Below are 17,428 nucleotides of genomic sequence, written 5' to 3'. Positions count from 1 at the left end.
CGTTGTGACCCAAAGAAGCTTGACATCTGATAAACATATGTACAGTACTGTTTATTATACGTACAGTATACAGTCTCCGTTAACTGACGATAGGCTTACTTGAACTAATCAGTCATAGTCCTCTGTACACTCTTGTGTCTGTGAGTTCCATAGACTACGTCTGCCAGACGGTAAAAACTGTCATAGCACTGACAACCAGTGGCCTCCAGATAGGCCCACACGGTGTTGAGACACTCCAGTGCTCTTGCAAAAGTGACAGGAGGAGGTTGTTGAATTTCATCAGCATGTGCCTCGCTGCTCATTTCATCATCTGTTTCATCATCAGCTGTTGCCTGCGTGTAGGCGCATATCTCAACATCAGTGCTGTCTCCAGCTGTTTGTAGATCGTAATCAACAGCTACATAGTGTTGACTCCTCTTCAGTAACACCGGTTGGGATGTCAATAGCCTGTTCATCTGACGTGTTTGCAACAGCTGCATCTGTTTCGTCTCTCTCCACATCCTTAACAAAGCTTGCCCGCTTGTAGCAGTTCACAATGGTTGCCTGTGTAACATGATTCCAGGCTTCTGTCTGCATATTTAGGGAATCCAACAGTGATAGATTATGAGCCAGTTCAACAGCACATTTATCCTTGCCAGTCTGATCATCCATAACGTTCATCAGACGACGTAGCACAAGAGCCCGATAATGTTGTTTGAAATTGGCTATTATGCCCTGATCCATAGGTTGGATCAGAGAGGTAGTGTTTGGTGGCAGGAAGACCACCTTGATGTTAGACAGCCTGACATCATCACTGTCTGCAGCACAATTATCACAAAGCAACAGAATCTGACACTTTTGTGCCCGCATTTAACTTCTTTAGCCACTGCTTCCAAATTTCCCCAGTCATCCATGAATTTGCGTTAGCCTCGTATGACACAGGAAGTCGCTTAACATTCTTGAAGCAACGGGGCTGTTTGCTCTTTCCAATGACGAGTGGCTCCAACTCCTCACTCCTATCCATACTGCAGCAAAGGAAGATTGTCAGTCGGTCCTTCGACATTTTACTTCCTGTAGTTTCGGCTTGCTTGAATGCAAGTGTTCCATCAGGAATCGCTTGCCAGTAGAGACCGTTTTCATCAGCATTGAAAATGTCACGAGGTGCAAACTTGTTCAAGATGGAAGGAAGAACTGAACCCAATTTTCAGCACCAAAGTCATCAGCGTCTTGTTTTTCACCATGCTGTTTCTTGAATTTTATGTTGCTCCTCTCCTTCCATCTTTCCAACCATCCAACAGTGGCTTTGAATTCATTTAGTCCAAGACTTTCAGCTAACTGATTAGCTTTCTCCATAAGCAGTGGACCACTGACAGGAAACTGTCTGCTCCTGACTTGAGAAAACCACCGAAGAAGAGCATCTTCTACATCCTCAGATTTTCCCGCCCGTTTACGTTTCCGGTGTGGATTTGTATTGTTTTGCTAGTCTTTCAGAAGCTGGTCTTTCTGCTTCAAGATACGTGAAATTTGATTGGGATTGACACCATATTCTTTAGCAATAGATGCTTGACTGTGTACACTCTAACAACATTCTTTCACTTCTTCTGCCTGTGGCAGTTAAACCAACGAGATTTCAAATTTACCGCCCCCTTTGTCACGTGCCAATCAGCTTCCATATTCCGTGCGTGCGCTTATGCAGAGTCTTTCCTGCAGAGGTGCGCTAAACCGAAGTTTGTCCCTATAGAAATTGATGGCGCCAAAAACGGGACCAAAGTACAGCATGCAGTTAAACAGAACATACGCTTATCAGACGTGCACTTAAATGGAGTGCACTGTATTCAGTGCTTTTATTTCTATGGGTTAGGTAGCAGGTAGAACACACAGTCACTCCTTAGCACATGCTAAGCCCTTGGACTCCCCCTTTGCCCTCTTTCCTAATCCTCTGGGTCACGATGAATGCCTCACTCCCTTTTTTCACTTTTTGAACCTTGTTGCATATTTCAAATGGCAGCATGTATTTTCTTTCCTTTACCTATGGCATTTACCTGAGGAGAAAGCAAGTTTTACATCATGCAGACAAGTGCCATGAAATGCCTGCTTCTCTCATCTATTAACTCCAGAGCGGTAGCTATTTGGTGTTAAGAACCATGAGGAGGGGAAGGAGAGAGGGGATCTAAAAGCTACTTCCTTGATTCCTTGTTAATTCCCTTAAATGAAAAATTTTCACCCCCTAAAATCAGTTATAAAAATAGTAATGTTTGCTGTTCTGCCCACACCCCACTTTACTAAGATACGTAATTCTACTTAATAGCAAACCTTTAAAATGGCCCATTCAGTTGGTTTCATGTTGCTTATTTCAGAAAAATGGTTCATCTTATCTGACACACAGGTTTTACATTTGCATACCTCTCCTTCGGGAACTGTTCCATGATTGTTCTGCCCTTCGTCCTCATCGTCATCCTCTTCACAATCTCCTTTTTGAATAAATTCATTTCTTGTGCGCAAATACAGATCCCATAGCTTACAGGCAGCTTTAAATTCAGGAGAATCTGGCTGTGTGTAACCCCACCCCCAAAAGATACAAAAACCAAACACAAAAATATTTTTTAATGGACAGATTTCCAGCAAATTTAAAATATATGTTTTCTAACTTATTTTCAGAAAGGAACAGCATGTACTGAAAAATAACCATTGTTACAACCTATATGAAGTTTTCATCAATGTGTGAAAAGAATCATATTTCTCTACAAGGGTCTGAAAAGTAACATAGTTGATGATGAAATGACTTTTTGACCAATGTGAAGTGGTACAATCAGAATCTTATATCAACTAATCTCATGTATATTCTGACAACTACAGCCTTTATCTTTAAGGCTCATTCAAATGCATTACTAGACTGATAAAAGTATTCTCAATAGCTTCCTCTTTTTGCTTAAATCCTGAGTCACATTTCTCAATTTATTCTAATATATTCTACTTTTTGTATTTTTATATTTTTTGTAATAAAAAGAGTGCATCCATTATAAAAAAAATGTTTCCCTATGGCAGCAATTATTACTTGTCATCATATTCATAATTTACAGTACATGCATCAGTGAATGTCTACACAGGAGTTTGATAATTAATACAGCAGCACTCCTTATTTAATTAGATTTATTATGGTGCATGTGCTTAAGAGGAGTATTCAAAAATTGTAATCATCAGAATCTTTTTGGGAAAGAATCTGAGTGCAACAGAGATAAGATCTTGTAGACTATGCATGTTACTAATGAGATATTTCAGTCTGCAATTTGTTATTTCAGTTGCTGTTGAACATGGATGACAAAGCTCCTTCACCTTGTAGTAGGCTTTTGCATTTTGAAACAGCAGCTGAAAATCTGCGGTCAGCAGATTAACTTCATCATACTCCTCCATCTTTAGCTTCTGTTGTATTTTCATCAAATCAATTGGTTGGGAAACTACATCATAGTAGTCCGGTTGGTTTCTGGCATGAAATAAGTTATAAGAAAAAGAGACAAAGGAAAAAAAGGTTTCAAGTTTAACAATTGGTGCTCACTGCATTCAAAATAAAAAATAAACATATATTCCGAGTATAAAAATATAGTCCACAGGAAGGGAAGGGGATGGAGTTTTGATTTAGTTTACACTTTTCAGAACTAGCTCAAGGTAAGTTCTGTTCAGGTGCAGTAGGTTGTTTCCCTGTCCCCAGATGGCTTACAATCTAAGGCAATGGATAGTACAGTGACTTGCCCAAGATCATAAGGAGTATTAGTGGGATTTGAATCCTGGTTTTCCTGGTTCTCAGCCCACTGCTCTAACCATTAGACTTACTCCATTCTTCTACATAGTACATAGAACTAATTTATAAAAAAAAAAAAAAACCACACACTTATCTGAATATTATCCTTTAAAAATATTACAGCAAATCAGCTTTCACAGGAAGCAAGAGAGCTGAGTATAATTTATTTCTCAGATTTGATATACTGCTATATGGCCTGGAAAAGGCTTCTAAGCTGGTGGGTTTTGACAAGTTTCTTAAAAGCGGAAAGGGTAGGTTGATTTCTGATGTGAATATAGGGAACATTCTTTCCCTTTCCAAAACCAAGAAGCTTGTTATATTTGCGTTTACTATTTCCCTCCTCATGGTTACAGACCACCCAAGGTGGCTTACAAACTTCCCACACCCCTTACCAGGAGTCTGGTAAATATGGTGTATACTGCTGTAAAAGAATTTGGACAGTGTCTCAAAAGAATGCTGTTCTGGTAAGATTCACTTCTAATCTCAGAGAGTATTGCAAGATAAAACCATCAGACAATAGGTATGGCAAGAGACTTGGGTGGGGCATGAAGCAGGGCAGGTGTTGGGTTTTTTCTGTCAAAAAGTTGGTAACTCTAGTCTTGTACCTGCCTAAGCCAGGCAAGCTGTTCAGCAATATCAAGTTTACCACATCATGGGGAGAATTCATCAAGCAGCATTAGGGCCTTAATTTTAACATGCATTAGGAAACTAGAGTGCGCTAAATGCTGAGAAGCCCATAGGTATAAAATGGGCTTCATAGCATTTAGCATGCATGAAGGCCCTAACGCTGCTTGATGGGTTCCTCTCCCCCCACCCCAAAAAAAAAATGTTCTCCTCCAGCTTATTGTGATAGTCAGGTCTCAAGATGCAATGAAGACAGTGCTCAAAGTCCTGGGGAAAGGCAAAGAGAAAGTCCTAGTCACTGCGCAACACACCTTGTGATTGAATTAAATATGCACACACAGTATTTAGATTCGGTGTGCATGGCGGCCCCTGTGCAAAGGACTACTGCTGCAATAACTGGGTTAAACGAGAGGTGAGATTAAAAAGAGCCAAAAACTCCAGAAGAGTTTACTTCTGAATGATTGGAAGCAGGGGGCATGCCCCCCCCCCCAAATTTAGCCATGGTCCCCCTCTACTTTCGACCCCCCCTCCGCCGCCGCCAGGTACCTTTGCTGGCGAGGGTCCCCAAACCCCGCCAGCCTTAGTCTTCTTCAGCGCCGGTCTCCGGCGTGTTCGCTGATCTGCGCTGTGAGTCCTGACTGACGTCCTGCATGTGCATCCTGCACTTAACATGGACGTGCATGTAGGATGTCAGTCAGGACTCGCAGCACAGATCAGCAAACGTGCCAGAGACCGGCGCTGAAGAAAAGTAAGCCTGGCGGGGATTGGGGACCTCGCCAGTAAAGGTACCTTGCAGCGGCAGGGATCGAAAGTGGTGGGGCAGGGTCAGCGGCTGGGAGAGGCGGGCTAAAATTGTGCTCCCCCACCTTGGGCTCTGGACCCCCCCTCTCGCCGAGGTCTGGCTACACCCCTGATTGGAAGTACAAAAAAGCAGTTAAGACCCTGATGTGTCCCCAACTCTTAATATTAAATAAATAAAAAAAAAAAGCTGCATACTTTGAGATTATGCCAGTGTGAAATCTAAAAATCAAATCATCAGCAAAAGGCTACCCATATTTCCCCTTACCTTCGTTTGGGTGCCCTAATGAAGAGCTCACACAGGAGCCTGCCCTGCTCATCCTTGTAATCTCGGACTGTGTTATAAAGTTCATGGCACACAGCAATCTGATAATACAAAATCATCATTACGTTAGTAGCAAAACATCAAATTATAAGGCTATTATGGAAAGACTGATCACCATTCAGATTACCTATAGCTTCTAAAAGAGCACAACATAATCCACAGTGCACCTAGTAAGTAGATCTAGAATTACCACTGAAGAAATAGCACCAATATGAAGGGAACAATCTTTCTCAAGCATTCTTGGTAGAGCTTTCTGAAAATAAAATGACAAAGGGGCTCATTTTCAAAGCACTTAGCCTTCCAAAGTTCCATAGAAACCTATGGAACTTTGGAAGGCTAAGTGCTTTGAAAATATGCCTCATAGGGACTAAATATTCATCAATCACAGCACGCTGTTTAATCTGCTTGCTCTAGCTAATAGAAGCACTGGAGTCCAACTATAAGTACTGGGAAGCAAGGTACCAGAGGCACCAATATATCACAATGCTTACTTCAGTGCAAAAACTACTCTTACCTCCCTGTTTATAAAGCCATGCGGCACTGCCGAAACAGCCCATTGAAAGTGAATGTGCTGTGTCGGTGCTAGCGCGGCTTTGTAAACAGGGACCTACTTTTATAAAAACACAAAGCCTAAAATAAAACAAAAATATCACAGTATCTTCAGTGAGAAATACTTCTCAATTAAGTTACCGTTCTCCTGTTCATTCAAACACCTACCAAAAGCACTAGATCTTGGGTATCATTTTTTCCTCTTTAGTAAGTGCAAGTAATGATTTCTGATCACCAACCAGAGTGATAATATCTAAAGAATGGACTTGAATGGTCCTGAAGGCCCAAGAACTACATCTTTTGTTGGATCCATAAATAAAGTATCACAAATTTTTAAAAAATTCAGTTTGCTTCCAAACCAATATGGCTACTCAAGCTCTGAACATCAGAAAGGGGGGCGCCAAGTACTAGTTTTATTTTTTTTTTCTCCTCTAATGAACCTATGTAAAACTTTGATCTTACCTATTAATTTTCTTTCCTCAAGTCTCCTAGACAAGTCAAGAACCAGTGGGTCATGTCTGCCATCCAGATGGAGACAGACAGCAACGTCTTCTCATCTCTGCCCTATAAAGAGAACTGTGCAGCCTTTGCTCATCAGTATTTCTGTAACAAAGTAAGAAAGATAAACCAATTCCCTAAAACCATGGAAGGAAAAAACATTCCCAGGGAACCAATATAACCACAAACTTGAGAGAACCCTAGGAGACTTCCTGGAATCCTTTCTGCTCCAGAACAAAAATACAAACACAAAGAGTACCATGGGGCAAGACTCTGGACTGGTCTGGAGGACTGAAAGAAAGAAAATTAGCAGGAAAGACCAAATTTTTCCTTCTCTATTGCTCTCCCCTCTCTTCTCCCCCATTCCAGAGCCAGCTTAATGTAACAAAAGAACCCTTTAAACTGAATGGGACCCTGAAACCACTACTCTAAGCAACCCCACACCAAAGGCTTCAATACTCCCAGGCAAATAAATCTAGCCTGTAATGCTTAGACTATATATATGTAAGGTAGACTGTGTAGCCGTTCTATAAATCTCAACCAAACCATGTGCAACTCTGCCCATGAAGTCACCAAGCCCCTGGTTGAAAGAGCCTTGAAGACCTTATAGAACATAGGCTGAAGAAATAATCTTTTAGCCAACAGGTAATGGTAACCTTTGAAGCAGCCTCCACATTCTTAGAAACCCCCAACAGAATCAAACAATCTGGCTTCCAGGAGGTATTCATCACCTTCAAGAAACACATGAGGAGCTTGCAAACATCCAGAAGTTGGATGAGACGAAACTCTTTCCCACAAATGTCCTTACCTGAATATAGTAGTATCAACTGATTAACGTGAAACACTGAAGACACCTTTGCCAAAAAGGAAGGACCTGAACAAATGGAAACACCTGCCTCCATAAAACACAAGAATGGTTCATGGCAGAACAGTGCTTCTAACTCAGATGTTCATCTCACTGAATGTCACCAAAGTCAACTTTTGTGTAAGGTCCTTAAGGATGGACATTTTTAGAGACTCAAAGGGCAGGGCAAGAATTAAACTAAGGTTCCAAATCAGACAGGAACAGTGAACTAGAGGCTTCAAATGCAACACTCCTTTCAAGAAGCTAGCTACAACTGGATATGAAGCTAAGAGTGCTCCTTCCAGACTACCCCTAAAGCAGGACAAGGCCACAACCTGGATCTTCAAGGATCCTACTACTACTTAACATTTCTAAAGCGCTACTAGGGTTACGCAGCGCTGTACAATTTAACATAAAAGGACAGGCCCTGCTCAAAGAGCTTATAATCTAAATCCTACTGGCAATCCTTTAAGCCCTCCTGCAAAAGAGAGAAAATATGACAATTGAAATCCACAAACGGCAAAACACCCGCTGTGCACACCAGTACTAAAAAAAAAAAAACCCAAAAAACTCTCTAGCCTCTGGCATATGCTTAGGAGGTAGATCTCTTACAGGCCTGGATCAAAGATATCTTCTGCATAATCTTTCTGCCTTAGATACAACTTCTCAAGGGCCAAACTGCAAGACAAAAAGTGACTTGGTCCATCCACTGGAACCTGGCCCTGCATCAAAAGACACCTCTTTTGTGAAAGCTAAATGCCTTCCCCCCCACTTGGAGCTGCACATAGCCTTGTGATCAAATCCAAGATAAGGCACTACCTTCTGCACCACCCAAGCTGGCAGAGCCCAAGAGGGGAAATACAAGGCATCCCTGACTGGGGTCATGCCTGAAGGAGGGCATCTACTCATTTTGACCATCTGCTGAAAAACCAAGTCACCTTCAATTCCTCCTTGTGGCCATCAAATCCATGATTGGATTGCTTCAGCAACTTCTGATCACAGTGAAGGCATCCTCCAGCAAGTCCCACCCTCCTTGATCAAGACAGTATCCACACAAAAAAAAAATCTGCCTGCACATTCTGAACCCTTGCTTGCAATCTGGACTTAGCCCACTCGCATAGAAGTAAGGTCTTCCAGGCTACTCCCACATTTCTCTTGTCTCCTTGCCTGTTCACAAAGGCCACCGCTGCCATAGTGTCTCCCGATTGCCTTGCCATGGGCAAGAGAGAAGACCGCCTGCATAGTCTTCCATATGACCCTGATCTCCAAGCTGTTGATCGACCACAACAATTTGGTCACTGAACAAAGCCCTTGAGCTGCCTACTGTCAGAACTGAACACCCCAGCCATTCAGGCTGGCATCTGTTGTCAGCACTACCTACCTGGGTGCTTCTAGATCCATACCCTTTATAAGATTCCAAGCATCCAGCCACCACCTCAAGCTGGCCTGAGCACTTATAGCTCTGCGGTTTGTGCCAATTGATAACTCAAAAGAGAACTGTGAAACAGGCACCTACTAAGCCCACGGCACCACTTTGCTAGTCAACATCATAGATCCCAGTATCTACATAAAGCCTCTTGCTCGCAGGGCTTCCTGAGCCAGAAGCAAACAAATATGAACCCGACCTTCAGACTTCTCTGTTCAAGGGGGAAAACTTTCCCTTTCCCCATGACGAACTCTGTTCCAAAATACTGGAGACACTGGAAGGGCCACAAGCTACTCTTCTTGAAGAAGCTGCACATCCTTATACAAGGATAGTAGTCGTCTTCATTACAGTTATCACTAATGTATTAATTTTTGGATACCTAAGTTTCTTTTTTTCTTCCAGACAAAAAGGTGGAGCTTAACATGGCCCAACCAACCTGGGGCCCAGCTTTCAGCACATCCCACTCCACTGGAATCACAGTGTGGAGAGCCTTCCAAAATAGGCTCTCCCAAACCCCCTGCATCCTATAGCAGCACATTCAAGACTCTGAACACTTCCAGCACCTGGGAAATGATGTCAACAGCAATTGTCTTCTAAAGATCCTGACTATTGACAGCTCACCTCCTTCTGCCAAAAGCTCTCTTCCAAAGGCTCCAACTACTACTACTACTTAGCATTTCTATAGCGCTGCCAGGGTTACGCAGCGCTGTACAAGTTTAAACATGGGGAGGACGGTCCCTGCTCAAGAGAGCTTACAATCTAAAGGTAACAAACTAAGTAGTCAGTGTAGGCATCATGAATGGGGAAGGTGGTTATGCGCCAAAAGCAAGGGAGAAGAGATGGGCTTTGAGTAAGCACTTGAAAATGGGCAGGGAGGGCACATATGTCTTCCTGTCCATCATGCTGGAGGTCCCCTCATGCTCTCAAATCCCCACTGGAGAACTCAGCTGCATTTCCCAAGCCCCCTGTGGATCCAGATGTGACCTACTGTCCTGCATGGTGTCCTCTGATCCTCCAGAGAAACAGCCCTCTGCCTGTCCACTGGTGGGGGTGGGGGGGCTCGCTGGGTCTAACAGCGAGTTAAAATTTTGGGGAAAAATAATTCCCATGACTGCTATATTCAAGCTGCAACTAGTGCCTCTGTAGAAGAGCCTCCCCCCCCCCCCCCCCCAAAAAAAAGCCCAGCATTGGAGAAGCAAAAGTTGCAGCACTGAGCAGAGGAGGAGCTAAGATGGCTGCTGTTCCCATGCTTTCTGCACCTTCCATACAACTATTCCTGCCTCTCCATCCATCAGCGCCCGTTGCTTGCTTACAGTCCTACAGCCCCCCCTCCCCTTTATCTAAGGAAGCGTTTTTCAACCGGTGTGCCGTGGCTGCTCCCCAAGTGTGCAGCGGGAGTTTGGGAATCCGTGTGACAGTGTCCGATTTTTTTTTGTCTGTAGCCATATCTTTTTTCCCTCAAGCTGCATTTCTCCCTCCTCCCCGAGTGAGTCAGCAGTTCTCCTGATATTCTCCCGGATCCGAACACCTCTCCCTCTTCTTCTGATACCCGCGGCACTTCAAACTTTTCTTCAGCAGCGATCAACACATGCTGTCTGCAGCTGGCACTGGAACCTTTCCCCTGCATGTCCCGCTCACTGCTGATGCAATTTCTGCTGGGACGTGCAGAGAAAAGGTTCAAGCACCAGATGCAGACAGTGTGTGCTGATTACTGCTGCAGCAAAGAGAATAATTTTAAGTGCTGTGGGCATGGGAAGAAGCGGGAGAGGTGTTTGCACCCACAGGGGGATCAGGAGAGCTGCTGTTTTGCACTCGGGGAGAAGGGAGCAAGGATACAGGTTACAAACGCCACAGGGCTAGGCGGGGGAAGGAAGAGCTGCTAGACTGGCAAAGGAAGGGGGCAAAAGAAAACCTGGACTTGAAGGGAAGGGGAAAATGAAGAACTATGGTGAGGGGGGCTGGGGAGGAGAGATGCCAAGCTACCCAGAGGGGTTGTGACTAACTACCAGGGGGCAACTGGGCAGAGAGGGAGAGATGCAAAACTACCCAGGGGGACCCACAGAGAGAAAGAGGGAGATGAGATGCCATAGTGGGGAGAGGTGTGGGACTGTGGTCTGTGGGAGATGGAGGAAGAGGGGGGCATGCTGGGCAGACAGAAAGAAGAAGCTGGACATAGGGAGGGATAGGGACACAGAAGGGAGACAGCGGGCATGGAGGAGCATAGGAAAAGGGACAGAGGGTGGGGCACACAGGACCAATGCTGAACTTGGGGGAGGGGTAGCTAAAGACACAGAAGGGAGCCTATGGTCATGGAAAAAGATGATGTTAGACATGGGGGGATAGGAACAGAGAGGACCAATGCTGAACGGGGGAGGGGTGGTTAAGATCACAGAAGGGAGCCTATGGTCATGGAAAAGGGTGATGTTAGACATGGGAAGATAGGAACACAGAGGGGTAATGCTGAAAAAGGGGGGTAGGAATACAGAATAGAGATGTTGAACAGGGGAAGTGAGATGATAAACATGGGGGCAGCATAAGGAGGGCCACAGAGAGAAGATGGATAATGGATATGGAAGAAAAGAGGAAAGATGAGATGGGAAACGGGCTGCACAGATAGGGAAGGGAAGATGGACTGCACATATAGAGAAGGGAAGACGGGCTGCACATGAAGGGAAGCTAAAAGAGGAGACGGGCTGCACGTGAAAGGAAGGGAAAAGGGGAGACGGGCTGCACGTGAAGGGAAGAAAAAAGAGGAGACAGGATATATTTCAGAAGGCAACAGAGAAATTGAAGAAAGCTGAATGTGAAAGATCAGTGCCAAACAGACATAGGGCAGGAGGTGAGAAAAGAAACTGCAAATGGAAAGGAGGCCCTGGAGAAAACCAGCACCAAAGCTGCAGAACAAGATGACTGGAATAATAAAATCACCAGACTACAAAGGTAGGAAAAATGATTTTATTTTCAGTTTTGAGATCGAATTATGTCGGTGTTGAGAATTTGCTTGTGTCGGTTTCAGGGGCATAGCCAGACCTCGAGGTGGGAGGGGGGCAGAGCCTGAGGTGGGGGGCACATTTTGGTCCGCTGCCCCCACACACTGCTGCTGCTGTTGACATATTTTGGCTGGCAGGGGTCCCCAATCCCCACCAGCTGAAGCACCGCGAAACAAATACCTTGGCTGGCAAGGGTCCCCAACCCCCGCCAGCTGAAGCCCTCGTCCAGCGCTGGTCTCCAGCATGCTCAGTTTCACCAAAAGGAGCGTGCCGGATGTGAGGGGAAGAGAGAGAAGTGCAGGCAATGTGGCGGCGCCAGACACCAGTGCTGGATGAAGGCTTCAGCTGGCAGGGGTTGGGGACCCCGGTCAGCCAAACCAGAGGCCCAGAGCAAATTTTGGGGGGCTGAGGCCCACATGGCCCCACACAGCTACGCTACTGGTCGGTTTTATTTTGCACTGTACAGGAGAACACACATTTCTTTGTTTCTCTGGTGTTGCACAACATACAGAGTCCTGTATCTCTGGCTTTCAGTTTGTGTCTGCATATTTTTTTGTGGTTCCATATTTTGTATCACGTGAGTCATGTTCTGTACTGGCAGCTGAGGTAAATGATTCTGCTGGCATGTGGTGTCTTTGTAGGAATCTGTAACAGTCTGTCTTGTTTCAGTTTCTCAGTAACAGGTATATTGGTGCTGTAATGTATTTCAGTAGCGTATTTAAGTGAAATAACTGCTTCTGAAGTTTACAGGTATGGATGGGGATGGATCTTAGCAGGGATAGGCAGGTATGGGTTTGACTACAGTGGTGTGCCTGAACAATGTTTGCACCTTTTAAGTGTGCGACAAGATGAAAAAGGTTGAAAATCACTGATCTAAGGTGTTGGCCTTGCAACCCACTGTGGCAGGTCCCATACTGCCTATGCTTGCATTGTTCTGGTGGCCGCCACAGCGGGAACAACACTCCAGTAGGAACTCCATTAGTGAAACAGCCTGCCTATCCCTACATATCAACTGCTGTGTTGCACGAGAATGCTGTCAGTGTTGCAGTCACAGGCCTAAAGGCTGTTTGCACTTTAGTGCAGTGGTGAACAATAGCTCCTCCTCCTCTAAGCACAACTAGGATTTGCTGTCCTACCCCAAAAGCACTCAGGAAGAACACCCACACCCACAATCAAAAGATAGGAGAAAAGTAACTCCTCCAGGTATCCCTCAAGTCTGCAACCAGCCCTGGGCTTGTTCCCTAGATTCTCCATGCCAGGCTCAGGAGCAGATCTCCACCAAAAAAATTCAGCCAGTTGAACAGTATGTAAGTCACCATCTGCTGGAGACAGGGAATACTGGTTAGTAAAAGGCTCCAGGGTGCCTTTTTTAGTGCAGGAGTCACAAGGTGTTGTTCTATCTCCATTTGCTGGTTGGTAGATATAATCCACTGGTTCTGGACTGGTCTTGGAGACAATGAGGAACTAGAATTTTATATAACTTTTATATAAAACGTAGCATTCCTGCAGAAACATCACCTACCCAGCTCCAACTTTCCGCGTACTACTGAAATAAATTCTGAGCACCATGTTAAAAATTACAAAGATAAAGGCTTTTTTTTTTTAAACAGATCCCATTTCCAAACAGCAGTGAATAAAACATTTGCAATAATCTAACAAAAAAAAATGGCAGCCCCATTATACTGCCGCTACTTTCTGAGGGCTGCTGAAGGCAATTCCTTGACAATATTTTGCCACACTTTGTACTAACAGATGAATGGATACTCACGGGATCTACTGTGGGAAGACTGGAAAGTTTCCTCCTTTTCCTGCTTGGCCCTGGAGCACAGGTGGATTGATGCCCATCATCATAATCTCCTCCACTGATACTACTAGAAGGAGATGTAGCTCTTCGCCTCTTGGAGCCCATAGAATCAGTGCTGTCCTAAAGAAATCAGAAAATGGATTTTAAAATCAAACAAAATCTTTCTTAGCATCTTATAGGAATCTGGTCAGAAAAGTCTCCTACAAAGCAAACAAACAAACAAAACCCCAAAATCCTCAAGGATTGATACAGAAAGCTTCATGTAGATGACTTGACTGCATAGCTTCTAATGCAAAAGTTTACTACCAGGATGCAGTAACTAATGAGCATGAAAATTATAGCCACAAGAAAAAAAAAAGTGTGTATCATCAGAAAAAATAATGCACGACATGGCAATAATCTGCAGCTCTCTGCTAAAATGACCCCCTTCATGTCAGTGCATGGGTGAAGCAAAGATACTTACCTGTAGCAGGTATTCTATGAGGACAGCAGGCCTTATATTCTCACAATTGGGTACGCGATCCCCCATTGCCCAGTCCGGAGCTTATGACAAGCTTAACAGAGCTTTGCGGAGAGCGAGACATGTTCCACTGTGCATGCACGAGTGCCTTCCCGCCTGCCGCGAGAGCGCGGTTACCACAGTTAAATACTACAGTATAAAAAAAGAAAAAAATAGGTGACAACTCCAAGGGGAGGTGGGAAGGTTTGTGAGATTATAAGGCCTGCTGTCCTCGGAAGATAACTGCTACAGGTAAGTATCTTTGCTTTCTTCAAGGACAAGAAGGCCATTAATTCTCACAATTGGGGTATCCCTAGCATGCAGGCTCACTGAAAACAATAAACATGCAGTGGCGAGGACAGAACCGAGATTAACCTGAAATTATAAACAAACTCAGTGAAAGTGCAGCCTGGAACAGAATAAAACTGTCCTACAGGGGTGGAGTTGGATTATAGACCCAAACAGATTCTGCAACACTGTCTGCCTGAACCGACTGGCATGTCGGGTATCCTGCTCAAGGCAGTAATCAGATATGAATGTGTGGACTGAAGACCACGTCACAGCCTTACAAATTTCATCCATGGAGGCTAACCTTAAATGGGCTACCTACGCAGTCATGGCTCTGACATTGTGAGCCTTGACAGCCCAGTGAAAGAAATGCAATCTGCCAGCCAATTAGAGATTGTGCATTTCCCAATGGTGACCCCCATCCTGTTGGGATCCAGTTGGGATCAAAAGAAACAAAAAGTTAGGTAGACTGTCTGTGACACCTTGTGTGCTCCACGTAATAGGGAGGATACGCATACAGAAGACCTGTCCCCCAATGCAGGAGGAAGGCATCCACCGCTAGTCTGTCATGAGCCTGAAATATGGAACAGAACTGAGGGACTTTATGGTTCACTAGAGCGGCAAAGAGATCCACCGAGGGGGTGCCCACTGTCGGAAGATCTCACAGGCAATGCCCATATTGAGAGACCATTCATTCAGTTGCATAACCCTGCTCAGTCTGTCAGCCACACTGTTGTTTTTGTCCGCCAGATAAGTGGCTCACAGGATCATGCTGTGTCGGTGAGCCCATTGCCACATCCAGATGGACTCCTGACACAGAAGATATGATCCGTTGCCCCCCCCCCTCTCCCCCCCTTGTTGGTGTACTACTTTACAACCTGGTTGTCTATTTGAATGAGCACAATTTGGTGAGACAGCCGATATCTGAAAGCCTTTAGAGTATTCCAGATTGCCCAGAGCTCCAGAAGGTTGATCTGAAGACCTGTTTCCTGGACGGATCATGTTCCTTGAGTGTGAAGCCCATCCACGTGAGCTCCCCAAACCAGGAGAGATGCATCAGTCGCCAGAACGTTTTGAGGCTGAGGAATATGGAATAGAAGTCCCAGAGTCAAATTGGATTGAATGGTCCACCACAGCAGAGAGTGAACAAGCTCTGGGGACACTCGGATGACATCTTCTAGATCTCCTGTAGCTTGGCACCACTGTGAGACTAGGGTCCATTGGGCTGATCTCATGTGAAAGAATGCCATGGGAGTCACATAAACTGTGGAAGCCATGTGGCCTAACAGCCTCAATATCTGCCAAGCTATGACCTGCTGAGAGGCTCAAACCTGAGAAGCCAGAGGGACGAGAGTGTCCGCTCTCAGTCCTGGGAGACAAGCTCAAACTTTCTGAGTATCAAGCAGGGCTCCAATGAATTCCAACTGCTGGGCAGGGTGAAGATGGGACTTGGGGTAGTTTAAAATGAACGCTAGTAGCTCTAGCACCTGAATAGTCCTCCGTATGGACTCCTGAGCACCATTCTCAGACATGCTCTTCACCAGCCAATCGTTGAGGCAAGGGAACACATGCACTTCCAGCTTGTGTAGCAATACTGCGACTACTGTTAGGCATTTGGTAAACACCCTGGGTGCTGACACGAGGCCAAAAGGCAACACACGTTACTGGAAGTGGTGTGTTCCCAGACGAAGACTCTTCTGGTGAGCAGGAAGTGTCAGGATGTGTGTATATGTGTCCTTTAAGTCCAGAGAGCATAGCCAACTGTGTTGCTGAATCATGGGAAGAAGGGTGCCCAGGGAAATCATTCTGAACTTTTCTTTGATCAGGAATTGGTTCAGGGCCTTTAGGTCTAGGATGGAATGCATCTCCCCTGTCTTCTTTGCACGAGGAAGTACCTGGAATAGAATCCCTGCGCTTCTTCCCCTGATGGAATGGGCTCGACCGCATGGACCTTCAGTAGGGCAGAGGGTTCCTCTGCAAGTACCTGCTTCATGCTGAGAGCTGAAGTAATAAGCTCTCGATGGGCAATTTGGAAGTTTTCGAAGCCAACTGAGGTCGTATCTGAAGCGGATTATTTGGAGAACCCACCGGTCGATTTTAAGGGGCTACCTTTCGTAAAAAAAACTTCAGCTTCCCTCCGATCGGCAGGTCATCCGGTACGGACACTTTGACAGCAGCTATGCCCTGCTGGAGCCACTCAAAAGCTTGTCCCTTACTTTGACTGGGGAGCAGCAGGGGCCTTAGGCGCATGATGTTTATAAGAACAAGAGCACTGAGGTTGAGCCTGAGCAGGCTGGTGAGAGGAGGTGGCATACCTACATCTCTGGGAGTAGTAGGCACCCCTCCTCGATTTGTCAAAAGACCTCCTAGGTGAGGAGGCCGATGCAGATGCCCAGCAGGAGAGAAAAGAGATGGTATCAGTGTGCTTCTTGATTTGGTCAGCGACCTCCTCAACCTTCTCTCAAAAAAGGTTATCCCTTCGGCATGGGGCATCCGCAACCGATAGATGACCAAATTAAAATTTGGAACCAAGTTCTTTCAACAGCCCTTGACGATATTGCACCGGAAAGAATAATTAATAAAACAACGAAATGTTTCCAACCTTGGTACCATCCAGGATTAAAATTATGTAAACAACAGGTACGTAGAGCTGAACGCCAATGGCATAAGCATAAGACCGTAGAATTAAAAGAAAAGTGCAAACAGTGTAAAAAATATTATTTGTCACAATTAAAGGATGCTAAAACTGCATATTTCTCAAAAGAGACAAAAGGAGCAGCCAGTTCGCAGAAAAAACTGTTCCACATTATGAAATGCTTAACAACAATAACTAATGAAAATATAGAATCGCCTGCTATTGAATCTGAAACTCTAGCAAAGTTTTTTAGCTCTAAAATCGCTTCCCACGGGTACTAGGGCTCAGTCATACTGACAATTCCCCAAGTTCACAATTATTTGTACCTTGGCAGGATTTTGAAATTCCATCTGCTGAATCACTATATACCTTG

General features: G+C 44.9%; 1 protein-coding gene across 8 annotated transcripts in view; it reads right to left on the bottom strand.

The window, feature by feature from the left end:
* The window catches only part of PBRM1 (polybromo 1), a 242,852-nt gene that overhangs the window by 216,704 nt on the left and 8,720 nt on the right, over positions 1 to 17,428 (bottom strand). For all 8 annotated transcript variants that reach the window (XM_030207669.1, XM_030207663.1, XM_030207664.1 and 5 more), the window contains exons 2-5: positions 13,598 to 13,753; positions 5,466 to 5,563; positions 3,313 to 3,460; positions 2,383 to 2,529 (exon numbers count right to left, since the gene is read on the bottom strand). In XM_030207669.1, coding sequence (XP_030063529.1) covers positions 2,383 to 2,529; positions 3,313 to 3,460; positions 5,466 to 5,563; positions 13,598 to 13,738 — 534 coding nt within the window. In that variant the 5' untranslated portion in view covers positions 13,739 to 13,753. The remainder of the gene's footprint in view (positions 1 to 2,382; positions 2,530 to 3,312; positions 3,461 to 5,465; positions 5,564 to 13,597; positions 13,754 to 17,428) is intronic.

The sequence above is a fragment of the Microcaecilia unicolor genome, chromosome 6 (genome assembly GCF_901765095.1).
Source record: "Microcaecilia unicolor chromosome 6, aMicUni1.1, whole genome shotgun sequence".
Taxonomy (NCBI): domain Eukaryota; kingdom Metazoa; phylum Chordata; class Amphibia; order Gymnophiona; family Siphonopidae; genus Microcaecilia; species Microcaecilia unicolor.
Note: the sequence above shows the minus strand (reverse complement) of the source record. Positions and strands in the feature narration are given on the sequence as shown.